The sequence below is a fragment of the Ciona robusta genome, chromosome 9 (genome assembly GCF_009617815.1).
Source record: "Ciona robusta chromosome 9, ASM961781v2".
Taxonomy (NCBI): Eukaryota; Metazoa; Chordata; class Ascidiacea; order Phlebobranchia; family Cionidae; genus Ciona; species Ciona robusta.
Window position 1 is genome coordinate 7,370,999 of NC_143243.1, and position 14,154 is coordinate 7,385,152.

At 38.1% G+C, this 14,154-nt stretch overlaps 1 protein-coding gene across 2 annotated transcripts; it reads left to right on the forward strand.

Annotated features, from left to right (window-relative positions):
• Window positions 1–3,615: 3,615 nt before the first annotated feature.
• Window positions 3,616–14,088, forward strand: LOC149731848 (paired box protein Pax-6-like). 2 transcript variants are annotated; one of them, XM_089885140.1, is made up of 10 exons: window positions 3,616–3,800; window positions 6,362–6,527; window positions 6,820–7,000; window positions 7,289–7,484; window positions 10,764–10,889; window positions 11,174–11,256; window positions 11,448–11,613; window positions 12,174–12,263; window positions 12,615–12,878; window positions 13,239–14,088. In XM_089885140.1, exons 1-10 carry the CDS (start codon window positions 3,725–3,727, stop codon window positions 13,379–13,381), a joined length of 1,491 nt encoding a protein of 496 aa, XP_089741266.1. In that variant the 5' UTR covers window positions 3,616–3,724; the 3' UTR covers window positions 13,382–14,088. The 2 variants fall into 2 exon arrangements, with proteins under 2 accessions (XP_089741266.1, XP_089741265.1); XM_089885139.1 differs by having other exon boundaries at window positions 3,618–3,800; window positions 12,612–12,878.
• Window positions 14,089–14,154: the final 66 nt, after the last annotated feature.

Below are 14,154 nucleotides of genomic sequence, written 5' to 3' on the forward strand. Positions count from 1 at the left end.
GGCTTCTGACATTTTTGAATATGTATTATGTTTTGAAATCAATCAAGTTAAAGAATAAATCCGAGAATAAAGAATGGGTACATGGAAAAAATCATGACAAATAACAGGTACAAATGTTCGACGAAAAGCATCTGTATGGCCACTTTTATACGTGCTTAATTATACAGTATTGAAGCCCACACAAGGCAACGAGAAATGTGGGAATTTAAATCCACAGCGTCAATTATTTTGGTTAGCCGACGTCCCCCGCTTTTCGTTTATTCCCGGGGCATGTAAAACGTCGTCCTTGCAACACATTGCAACTGTACAAGGCAGTTTAGATGATGCAACGACAAAGCTACACTGTTTGGATGAACTCAGTGTAGGATTATATTTGTTTCTTCTACAAGAGTTAAAGTTAAGTCATATTGCTATTCTTTAGGATTTTCCATTTTTTTGGTTTGCACCTCGTTTTAATATTTTGTTGTCGTGCACATGTGTATGTGCATTCGCTGTATCATTTTTTGTCTATTGGGGTTTCTTTAACCTGCGTGGACAGTAACATCCCGCAAGGGTTTCTCACCAGAGTAGAAACCCACTACCATTGGCTGGGGGCTTGTCGTGCCGTAGTGGCGGCTTTCCACCAACGCCAGCCACATAAACTATTGATCATTTTAGTTCTGATACTTTTTCGGACTGCAATTAATTTCTCGAGACTATTAGCGACTGCTGTAATATTTTTCACTGTTATAACAATAATGGTATCTTCTCGTTTAAATGCACTAAAATAATGCATAAAGTTTTGAATATTTTTTATGACAATCAAGAGAATATTAAACAATAAATGCGTGAATTATGAAATTTAGACACGTGGAAAAACTATGCCAAAGAACAAGAACAAGTATTCGGCGAAAAAGGAAATGACGACGTACTTGCTGAACTGGATGTAAGATAACGTTGGATGTTGTCGGTAGGTGGTGTGAGAGAGCGATATGGCAAGCTTCATTTATATTTCTCAATATTTTTCCACACACGTGACGCGTCCGTCAGGTATTTTAAATTTAGATCTTTATTGCCTAAATTTAAATATCAATTGAACTCAATACAACAAATATTTCTTAGTTTTATTTATTTTAAACAAACTATAAAGCTAAAGTGAGTTTTACTGAAAAATAAAATTAAAATTAAACAAAATTTGTTACACGCTCTTATCAGCATGTTTTGTTTATTTTTCGGCGGCAACTACGTTAGGTTACTGTCATTTTACGAGCGAGGCTGAACGACAAAGGCTGCCGCAGCGATATTGTTTTTTAATACTAATTCTCCGCTTTGTTTCGGGGTCTTAATCAATACATTACGGGCTCCCTATTCAGGTATTGTTAACCGATTCTTTAGAGCAGTGATGCCATGTAAAAATATTTAAAATCCTGATTTTGTTTATACGCCCTCTCTATATACAGATTTGTGTATATAAGCGCATCGTATGTAATATATATATACGCCTCTTTATATGTAAATTACGCGTGTCTCTGGAAAGAATTTAAACCTTGAAATTATACTGCAACGTAACCGAATATTAAACATAGTTTTTTTTCGAGTTGTACCGTATTTTCTACTTTGGTATGCCATATACACCATCAAGGAATATGCGTTTAAGTGTCTTGCTTTCTCAATGCAAGTAAATCTAGTGATCTAAATATACCACAGTTCCTCTCTTGGGACTTAATGCTTGTTGCTCTATCAAACTGGGCCGTTACTTTTCTCTACGGTCCGTCACTTTTTCTCCGGGAACACTGATCTACACCGAGCAACAACAATGGCCACCGAACCTTGTTCCCACGATGGCCGAGAAAAGGAAAAAAGCGGGGGGATTCCCCGATTACGTATATAGTAGCATCGACGAAACATTTCTTGGATTTTGGGAGCCGTCGTCATCCAAATTACTCCAGCAAAATATTCAGGAAAATTTAAGTCTATACTGAAGAGTTTTTGAGCGATTTTTGTCAAAGGACTGAAAATAGAAGCAAAAAGTTGCAGAAAGGAAAAGTAAAGTAGACAGAAAATTGATTCGTGAGGAAAAATGTTTTCGTGACTGAAAATAGAAATTATGACATAAATAACAACGTTTTTTTTATTTTGTTTAAAACTTAAATTTATAAACATATTAATATGGGCGGTTATTTTATATAAGAAACAATTAACCTGTATTTCACATCTATACTTTATATTTGATAGTATAAATATTTTTCCCGTGCATAATATTGACTCGATGGAAATTCATCAAAATGGCGACTAGCGCGCACAGCGAACGCATTGCAGTTTCGGCATTATATAATCGCTGTTATAAAGCGAAACTTTTTTCAAAACCATAATAACTTACAACTATACCCCCAAAAAATCGTAATTCGTTTTTAATTTTTTTAAATATTGCTAGCTTTAAAAATGGTGCGAATGTTTTTATAAATCAAAAGTAGTTTTTTTTTCTAACGGTTCCTATAACACTACTGCGTTACGATTCCGAAACCTGCTTCGGATTAGCTTATTAATTTCGGTGGGACTTTGGGCGTCCACGGGCCGATATCCCGTTGCGTTAATCCGCACCGATTTGGTGCAATTCGGAAAGCCCTTCCATGTCGGCCATTGTACGGAACACCACTCCTCCGAGCCCGAGGTCTCGCGCCACGTTTCGATTCAAATTTTATTTAAAAGTTTCGCCGAAGTAGTTTACAGATGTACGAAAGTAGTTGCCTGTTGCACCTGCTCGTGTAGACTCAATTTCACGACGGTTTAAACCACGGACAACAAGACTCCAATTTTAGGCTTGTTTTCAAGATTCGATCCGTACTGATAAAACTGTTTGCTCACAAATGTAGTAACAAACCCATTTCCAAGGCCGCTTTTCCGCTATCGCTTAACGATAACAGCAGAGTCGCGTGCCCACACCACGCAAATATAAGTATCAGCAAAGTGACAACACCGAAATAGCTCACCGGCGGCTCCAGAACAAATATTAACTCATTCTGTTTATCGCAGTTCCGGCCAAATAAAACAACTGTTCCACGATTAACACTCTGCGGCTACAGGCTCAATATATCCCCGCCTTACCGTGTTCGTCAGCGCCAAATCTCATTCTTATCGCTCCGTCATATGTTATGTTGTCCCGACTTCGATTTTCGTGTTTTGAATTTGCTTTCGGAAACCGCGATATCTTCGAAATTTTATTTTGTCGTCGCTTGTTTTTGTTATGTACCGAAAACCGAGATGGTTAATGTTTGAAATATAAACCTTGGTCGAATTAAACAGGATAATATGTTAAAACAAGCAGACGATAAATAAAATGATATAGTAGGGTGGGGGGAGATAGGACACCTTTTCAATCTGTTTTCTCGTCCAATTTGGTAGTAAACAAAGAACATTCAAAGAAATATGAAACCGTATTTTTACGACTCCCATGCACCGTTGTTAATTGTTTAAAAACACAACTAGAAAGTTTAGATATTATGTGGTAAAGGTGTACCGTCTTCCCCCGTTCTACTTTAAAAAAATATACAAAAAAACATATTAATTACCACCAAGACATATTCTTTGTAATTTTTGCATGCCTTTATGAATTGTTTACCTTATAATTTTAAACCTTACTGACATTATTTTAATGACAGACATATACTGTTATATATAAAGGACTTTTCTGATTTAGGAAAATTTACATTTTCTGTCTCTGGACATTTTCGGCGAAATATTTTAAATGGCGACGTACGATTCTTGTAGGCAAGCCAGCAGCATGGCGTTGTGTTTTAATAGGGAAAGTCTTCCACATAAAGGTACGTTTATATTATACAACTATAGTAGAGTGGGGTAGGATGGGACATGTTTTCATTCACTTTTTACGTCCCATTTGGTTGTAAACAAAGAATATTTTCAGTTATTTAACCGTAGCCATAACTCTAATAGCGTTGTTAATTATTTGAATCAGGAAATGAAATTTATGATTTATTTGCTTACGGTCTCCAGCTTACCCCACAGTACTATATTAGTATACAAATACGAATTATATTGTGCAAGCGTGATTCGCATGTTCTACGTGCACAGCATTCAGCAACATAATATAAATATCGGTGAGGTTGATTAACAAGCGATTTGCGGTTCGCTAAACGAAAGTTCTATGCGTCCACCACAGAGAAAGCTTCCATGATTTGAAATTCCCACGTTACCGTTAAACTGCGGGACTCGATTAATGCGTTGTCTCCTTTGTGGATAATTCGAGCTCCTGCTTTCCACAAAAGCGCATTAGTGCTGGAAGGAACGAAAAGGCCGCGTTCCATTATATGGTTAACACTGATTTTTCAACCGACCTTGATTACCCATCAGTGGCCGAATCGAACGCCATTTATTACGTTTTAAATTGGGCTTGTATAAAACAAACTTGGGTGTGAGAAAAAAAGGTAGTTTACAAATTGCTATGGCCCTACCATACCCCTCGCCTATTGTATAATGGGCTGGGGGGAGACGGGACACATTTAGCACATAATATTGAAATATCCTGAACGTGTTTTAAACAATTAACAACGGTCTATAGGAGTCGTAAGCGGAGATGTACATTTATAATTCCTTGAATACTATATTTTTTTCAAAAAATCACCCGAAAATATGTGCGCATAAAACTATATAGCATTGTATGCATATATTGCAAACGAGATATAAATCCCCTTCTCGAAAACTGTATCAATTCAATAATCTGCCTGATAAGTATCCTAATAATTGTCCAAATACTCGAATCGTCATCCAGCGATCGAGTGGGTCATTCCGCCTAGTTTAACACGATGGGCTAATCCTGCGTCCTTGGAAAACGGCGATATTAAATCACTAAAATACAGTGAGCGCAGAATTCATTAAATGCCGACCGATGAGTCGTGTTTGCCGTTTTCCAGATTGAAATCGGATTGCGTTTGATTGGGAACGAGTGAATGTCCAGACTGTATGTCGCCGCTCGCGTTGTATCAGTTCATCAGGATCCAGATGGAAGATGCGCTTGTTATAATTGATCCAGATCAGATAATAAACTGGACATATAACAAATTGTGAAGTGGCCAAACAACTATTTTTAAGTGCGCAAAATGGCTAAATACGTAGATATGGCGTGAATATATTTACTATACGTTTCTTCATTATTTTTTAAAGTTTGTCGTAGATATTATGTCATAAAGTGTTTATGTACCGCTTGTAGTCGTGTAAGTTTACACGACATTTCAACGAACGTAGCTAATTTTTACGATCTGCGCTATGACGCATTATAGCACTGCTTGTGTAAGATGAAATTTATGTGTGACCTATTACGACACAATCGCTCACGAACCGCAATTTGTCTTAAAAAGCGAACGGTCACCCACGATTTATCACAATAGCGTTAATGGATTGGAAAGAAATGCGACGACTCCTAAAACAATCGAACTGAGGGTTAACCAATTCAAAAATACGCGCACCCCGCCTCGTTCTCGGTTCGTATTGTGACGTCATAGAATAAAACAATTAAACGCATCAGCCTACGCTCGACCGCGCGCACATGATTTACGGCTCCGATGTTTAAATTTTCGCGCGAATTTACAAATTCGCTTTTTAAACATAAAGACAGTTTTAGTACGTTTATGTATAGTAGGTTGGGGTAACATGGAACATGTTTAATTATCTTCATATTTGGTAGCCAATAAAGAATAAAATAGTTATATAAAGGTATTCTCCCAACTATAAGAGCGTTGTTTTTTGTTGAAAACGCGATTAGGAAATATGGGATATTATGAGCTCACAGTGTCCTATTTTACCCCTTATATCGTTATACTAACTCTTATGTATATTTCATAAAACCTGGTACGAATTTGGACAAGCCAGGTCGAACCGTGACATTTTCCTTTAGAGTAACACACTAAAACATCACTAATCCCCCTTTTGTTACTGTATGTCTGTACTTTAAAAGCAAGCGCGAGCGGGCTATTGGGAATAAACGACGCGCAATTCAACGTCTTAGGTAAGGGAAGGGAATATGCCAAACACGCTGTAAGACTACTAATCTATATTTCCTTGCGACGCGTATGTTTATTGTTTACGGTTAAGTTCTGTGCGAAAATCAATGCGCTTTGTAACCTTAAATGATATGAGAAATATTGTATAACTTAATATATAAAAGCAAAGTTTTGTTACGTTGGTGTATCTACTATATATACACATAAACTTTATTGAAACATTAGGTTAACTAGTTTACCTCGATTTTTCTGATTTAAATGATTCAGTTTTAATTCAAATATTCACGGGCTAATACTATGTACACACCTATTTAAAACACGTTACCTCGATTTTTCTGATTTAAAAAACATTTTTGTTTCGCGTTTAGGTCATAGCGGAATGAATCAATTAGGCGGAATGTTCGTCAACGGCCGACCCCTTCCTGACAGTATTCGTCAAAAAATCGTCGAATTTGCACATAACGGTGCGCGCCCTTGCGACATCTCGCGGATCCTGCAAGTATCGAACGGATGTGTCAGTAAAATTTTAGCAAGGTGAGCTTTTGTATATTTTTATGGTTTAAAACTTATTTTGTAATGATTGTTATAAGTGTGTAATGTTAAAAAATATGTTTTACACTTCTGCCATGACAACTTGAAAACTGTGGTAGAGACGACAATGAATATATGTTTGATACGATTTTCATCTCAAACGTTTCGATTTAATTACAAAAAATATTTAGTGATGTCAAAAGTTAAATATCTTTCATATGTGCTGTTATTTTTCTATTGAAATCGACAAATTAAAAAAAAAAGTTTTAAACATAATTTTTTCTCTCGGTCACAGATATTACGAAACTGGGACAATCCGTCCACGGGCAATCGGGGGAAGCAAGCCTCGAGTCGCAACCCCGGAAGTGGTCAACAAAATCGCTTCCTACAAGCGGGAGTGTCCCAGTATATTTGCATGGGAGATCAGGGATCGTTTGTTAAACGAAGGAATTTGCAACAACGATAATATACCGAGTGTAAGCGTTTAAACTTCGTATGAATATAATTATAATGTACAGTTATATGCCTTGGACGTGTAGATTGGATTGGCTGGCTTTGAGAAGCATAATATAAAACGGAATGTATAATTAATGTATTTTAATACCGAACAAATAAATATAACATAAAAATAAAATGTTTTTTTGTATCTGTAAAATATCAATTCAACTTAATGAACTATAGCATATTTCAAAACAGAAACATCAGTAAAAAATTGTGTTAGAAAAATCAATGGCATCAAAAGTTACCTAGACATTTAAATATAGGTGTCTTCCATAAACCGCGTTCTTCGAAACTTGAACGGTGACCACCAAACCGGAGGTTTCATTGAGACGACTGGTCGAGATCCAAAATCGGGTTCGCAGTTGGGGTTAGAGTGGTCATTAACTTGTAACGGTTGGTTGCCCCAGCAAACTATGTGCCAGGAACAAATTGCGGCCGAAGGTCTTATGGGACTGAAAGGTAAGACCCCTGTTTAGCTTACAAATGACGTATATATATGGTGTCCATTTATTTAAAGTCACTTTTGTGAATCGCGGTATTTATAAACGAATTTATATAAGGGTGCATAAAACACGGGTTTTCTAACAGTTTTAATACAAACATGGTGGTTTTAATTTTAAACGGAAATGTTTAAAATGAAAATTATATCACACATGGGGTGTCATGTTTGCATTGGAATTTATAAAGTCTGTGTGTTAAAAAAATATGCTTTCACGATTGTGTGTGCAGGTTAAATTACTTTTTAACTTACGCAAAAACCTTTTCATCAAGATTGCTCGTTACTTTGGTTTTCCCATATTTTTCACCAGTATTTTAGTTTTGTGGGCCAAACAGTTGTGCGTAGGATTAGCTTTATCTCTGTGTGATCATCGCGTCGACATGCAAGCCGCCGCGTGTCAACGCTTTGAATTATCGAGTTTTTAAAATGATTATCGACGACCACGGTGCCAAGGAGGCAAGTGTACTGATTTCAATCTTAACTAGAAATTTGTCCTTTGCCCCGCGCTGTGGGCGACACGCGGCATTAAAAGCGCAAAGTACTGCTGCCCGTCGATTTTGGTGGTTTGGAATTTTCTTAAAGTTGTCTTGCTTTGTCACCTCTGTTTGCCTCTCTAAAATAATTACGTTGAGCTTAAACCATCAACGGGTCTCTGGTTTCCATTAGTTGAAAAAATAAAAACTATTTCCCGACCACTGACAGCCGTATTAATGATTAATTGGACGGGATTTCAAGACGATTCCCGAGCCGCGTTCGAAAATAAATAATAAAAGCTCTTTGGATCTCTCGCCCCGTCGCGTCACGTAAAGATCCGTCGACCGCAACCGGCCAGCCCAGCCCCGCATTTCCTATCTGACGCTGCAGCTAATTCCAAGATAAACCGAGTTATTATGAATCAAGTTGCACCGCGATCGATACCGGCGTGTCATCGATCCGTCGGCGGGCTCTCGACGACCAAAAACCCCGCCGAAGTTTCGCTTAAAACCCGGCCTACTCGATTATGAGCGATCGATTTTGGAGAGAATGAAAGACATCCGTGACACGGCCAGAGCTAAGTAGTTTGTTAGCGAATTCTGTTGACATTCCGTAGCTTGCAACATAACTCTATTTCAAGCCTGAATAAGCGCACATTCTCACGTTTGTACGGCGATAGCTGCCACCCCAGGGGTTAGCCGAGCATAGCATATACCTACGTTAGAGTTTTGGGGTCATGTATTATTCGAGTTATATCTTTGCTAAAGTTTTAAGTCAAGTTGATCAACGAAAATCGTCAGTAAAAATCAGGGAAGGTGGAAAAGACGAGGCAGAAAGTTTCTCGCAACGTATTTCTCTTCCGCGACTTACAGCCTCCGAGAGGAGGATTTATCCTCATTGATTTTTAAGCTTTTGCTTCTCTCCTCATTCGCTCCATTTCACATCGGAATGAATGGGGTCTTAGCGCCGACAAACCCGCTGGGCCTCGACTGTTCGACAACAATCCACGCACCATGACGAAGTATTCGCGGACAATGTCCTTCAATCTACCATTGTATATACTGTCAGAACTCAGCCACGATTCTTCGCCTGTAAAACAAAGTATACGAAGACTTTTAACCTAAGCCGAACGCAGGGTCAAATGAACTGATATTTTATTCACATTTTTTGCAAAGAAATCAGTTGCTTACAATTCGCCCGAAAAACGATTATCGTCTACGACCGATTCGGGATAATCCATCTCAGAATAGTTTCTCACAACGGGCAGTGCACGTCCCTACCCCGCTACCATGTAAGCTACTTCGCCACTCAGCTGGAAGGAAATTAATTTGAACATGTGGATTAGGGTAAACTGGCTGCCGACGTTGTCCAACACAGCAGCATAAAGCAGCCGCGTATATATCTCTTTCCTTTTTACCCGCACCCCCAGCAATAGGCGTGTGAAGCAATGCCAAAAATCGAGTTATTTTTTAGTAACATACAGAACAGATTTCCAGGTCTCAACTCCGCAGGTGTGTTTTCACCATTCGCGACCGCATTCGTATTGTTTATCTTTCCGCCAGCCGATTCGGTCCTAAAGTTTCTGCTAGATTACACACGCTCTCAGATTCCAATACCTGGCTTCGACCAGCAGTTAAAAACGTGCTAAGCTCGCTTTTAACCCGCGATTAAACAGATATAAACAGAAATGCTTTCCTTGGGATATACTTTAGGTCTGAATCATAGTAGATTTCTGCTCCGTGAGAAATAATGACGCATATAGAGTGTTTTATCCTTCATATGCGGATCCGTAAATCGGCGTGAATCCGTTTTCAGTTTCGCTTCAAGAGTTAGTCACTTTGGATTGGAATGCATTAACTCAATTGAGCGAGCGTTAACCCCTGTCAAAAAGACAACAGCACAAATATCCATACCGCCGCAAAAGTATTGGTTCCCATGTCAAATATTTCACCCATAAGTTGCATCGACGCGCGGGCTAATTATTTACAAAAAATAATAATCAAAGCCTTGATGCCAAGATGTCGACATCATCTGCGATATGACAACATTCTGATTGCGCCGAGACTTTAATCATGTGTAGGCCGACACGGGTCACGTCGCCTTAACACGATTTTTAGTTTTTGCTGCTTTAATCCCCACCCGCCCTCCGAAAATTGAATCCCCTACGTCACAAATGTCGCCCGCTAACGCTACAACCCGTATGTGTATTAAAGCTGTCAACGCGTGTTATATTTTGACGTTTACCCTCCACTGCACAAAACGTGGCTCATGATGGAATTAGAAAGTAATCCGGAATCAAAAATCAAATACAAATCAATCATATGACAGTTTTCTCATCTTCTCGTATATCTTATACATAAGATAAAATAGAATATATTTCAATATATACTGTTAGCCTGAGTTACGAGTCACATAACCTATATATACAGTTATAATGAATAAATATTTTAGTATGAAATTAAAACCCGATGCATATATATAGTGGGGGAAGATAGATTTTTTTTCATTATTTTTAACAATCAACAACACACTTTTACTGGACATATTTGTATATTTCTATAAATATTCTTTGTTTGCTGCTAAATAGGATGATAAAATGGAATAAAAACATGGTCTATTTTACCCATACCTACACGGCACTAGACTACATGTTGTATACAAAACCTTTTCCTATTCAAGTTCTGCCAATTCATTCCTATATACCAGCTTAGCAATCCAGATGTATATGTGTATTTATAAACACTATTTCGTGCTGTTACCTCCAGGCAAGGAATCGGTTGTGGAATCAGAAGCCAAAGACGGTAGTAGTGAAGCCCGCCTTCAATTGAAACGTAAACTCCAACGAAACCGAACCTCTTTCACACAAATTCAAGTCGAAGCTCTTGAAAAAGGTATTCATGAAAACCAAAGAAAATATAAACACAACTGCCCATGTGCATAACCCGATTTTCAATTCAATTATTTCGGTTTAAAACAAACACCATCTTTAGCGATGTTGGAAGTTAGAATGACAACTGTCTATTATAAGTGACCAGATACTCCACGTTGTATGTACCTAAGAAAACTTGTTTATATGTTGAAAACAAAATAAAACAAATTTATATGCAAAATGTTAGGCATTGATTTCAAGATCAAACTTGTAATAATTAACACAAATGTAACTTTATTTCTTCAGAATTTGAAAGGACTCACTACCCGGATGTTTTCGCACGGGAAAGGCTGGCAACAAAAATTGATTTACCCGAAGCTCGAATACAGGTCGATATCATATTAACTACAGTTCGGTTTTCCCATAATAGACTTGTGCCTATCAGTTAAAAGTTGTGCAAAAGTTTTTAAATATGCGATTTATAACCCCTATAAAATATGGCATTTCGTATTTAACTTTTTATATGTTTTGTTTTTTATGAGTACCGCTTTTTGCTGACTCGACTCCATTTTGTTTTTAGGTTTGGTTTTCGAACCGTCGCGCAAAATGGCGACGTGAAGAGAAAATACGTAGCCAGCGCAGCAGCGCCGCTAGTGACGGCTCTGACGTAATGCGTAGAACGAACGATCAACAAAGTATCGGCCAATGTGGTGTCTACTCCAGCGTTACACAACAGCATGCACAAGGTAAAAACACAAGTATAGTAAGATGGGGGAAGATGGGACACCTTTTCATTCTATTTTCTCGTACATTTTGGTAGTAAACAAAGAACATTAAAAGAATTATAAAACCTTGTCCTCGCGACTTTCATAGACCATTGTTATTTGTTTAAAACACGACCAGCATATTTATATATTTTGTGCTAAATGTGTCTCATCTTCCCCCACCCCACTAAATAACTTATATACCAAACTCTAAATACGTTTTTCTGAAAGACAGACAAAACGTTAGAATATGTGTAACGTTTATATACAAAAACCGACACAGATTATTTTACATTATACCTGGTAGCAGAAGTAACACAGATATTATTTTACCTGCTTTATATTTGTGCAAAGTAATTAGCCTGATGGAAATTCACTAAAAATAATCACCAATAAAGTTACAAACGTGGTAATTGTAAGCGGGCACGAGGTGTGTTAAACGGAACACCCGTGTTATAACGACTATCGTTGCTCTCCACGCGAGAATAAACAACTTACATTTCATTCATAAACCACTGATTTAACACTACTACCTCACCCAGCCAACCACCAGCTCCCAGCTTACCACATGCCACCCGAACCTTACACGGGAATGAACGGATACCAGATGACGTCACTCCCTCAAACCATGAGTAAGCAATCATTAATTTATCCGTTGTCATTACAAAGTAACATGCGTGGTAATAAGTTAGCGCACACGAGGTGATGAAACAGAACACACGTGTTATAAGGACTGTTGTTTTCCGTTCACGCGAGAATAAAGCAAGTTACATTCATTCATTCAAATTTACGTATAGTTGTGGGGTAAGATAAGACGTTTTTATTCTAATTTCTCGTACCGTTTAGTAGTACACAAGCAGTATCAGCAGAATTATATAACCATATCCGTCGACTTGTTAAAAAAAAACAACCAGGAAGTATGATATATGGTATCAACAGTTTCATTTATTCATTCGTTTCTAACTTGACTTTTTACTCAGAAGTCGAGCACTTCCCACCCATGCACAGAATGCACGAAGCTCCATACTTATACGGGTTATCCAGTGGTGGTCCAAGCAACCTTACACCCCCACCACACTACACATCGTATGATCATGACCGCAGAGTTGAAGAACCATCCCACAACACAATACCCACGCCCCCTAGCTCAGCCAACCAACCATCGCCCGATCACGACCACCACGGCTCTCATATGCAACCGCTAGACGGCGGTATATACCAAGCATCGTTGAGTGGTATGCACGTAGGTAAGTGACCCAAGTGTTTTTATTGCTTTTTCTCTCTATATGTTTCTTTTTTTTGTTTATACTTTTTTTAATAACACATATAGTAGGGTGGAAGAAGATGGGACACCTTTAGCACATAATATCCAAATATTCTGATCGAGTTTTAAACAATTAACTACGGTCTATGAGAGTCGTGAGAATACGGTTTTATAATTCTTTGAAAGTCCTTAGTTTAATACCAAATCGGACGAGTAAGTAGATTGAAAAGGTTTCCCATCTCCTTCTACCCTACTATATGTTAGTTCATGACACAGCTGTCATTATTCAGTATCAGTTGTTCATTTATATAATCAACTAACTGATTAATATTTCTCAACGCAGGCCATCAACACCATGCACTAGTTGGCGCCCAAGCTACTGACCAATCAGCTTCGTCCATGATCGTTCCTCCAATGACTGCCCTGCAGAATCCTGCCAACTTCCATACTGCCGAGGGTTATTGGCAGTCAGGCGTCCAAGGCTAAACAACCGCAAAAGTGACGTTCGATAGTTCAGTCAGTAGGCCATGTTTGAGTTAACCTATATATTATAATTCGGGCACTTGTGTGTTGTAAATAGCCATGAGTTGATGCCCAAACTACCTCCCTAGTCAAAGTTAATTTATGAACATTTCCGTAACGCCCGTCGTGTATTAATCTTTATATATATAAGCACATTGAGGCGTTTATGACTTATTTACTTTTGCTTGACTTGTTCTGCAACCAATATTATACAATGTACTATATAATGATAATTAAACGGAACTGTTTCTTGTACTCCGTGAATACTGATTTGTGCTCGTTGAAATAAATGTCCCATTCATGTTTAAAAGTGTTCACCCTTTTCAATAAGTAAGTATAGTGGCGTGGGGGAAGATGAGACACATTTAGCACACAATATCTCAATATTCTGATTGTGTTTTAACCAATTAACAACAATCTATGGGAGTCGTGTGGATGCGGTTTTGAAATTCTTTGAAAATTTTTGTTTACTACCAAATGAAAAGGTGTCCCATCTTCCCCCACCCTACTATATAAGTATGTATCGAACTTCCGCCATGCGGAGTAATACGAGTCGGCGCTGTGGCAAAGTGGTTCGTGCCACAGCCGCCAACATATAGAGTTACCGGGTTCGAGGCTAGATGTTGCTATCGTTGTGACGTACGTTACCAAGGACAATACATGTAAGCTTACTTGCTTTTAAGTTGTCCAAACTTTAGTTTAAAAAAAATGTAAAGTAACTAGCAACAAAGCTAAAC

What these genes read in the sequence shown, in the direction of transcription:
- LOC149731848 (XM_089885139.1), top strand. Translation starts at nt 3,725, where the DNA reads ATGGCGACGTACGATTCTTGTAGGCAAGCCAGCAGCATGGCGTTGTGT. An exon ending in AGGTCTTATGGGACTGAAAG is followed by an intron (nt 7,485 to 10,763) that starts GTAAGACCCCTG and finishes TGTTACCTCCAG; the next exon opens with GCAAGGAATCGGTTGTGGAA. An exon ending in TACACAACAGCATGCACAAG is followed by an intron (nt 11,614 to 12,173) that starts GTAAAAACACAA and finishes TACCTCACCCAG; the next exon opens with CCAACCACCAGCTCCCAGCT.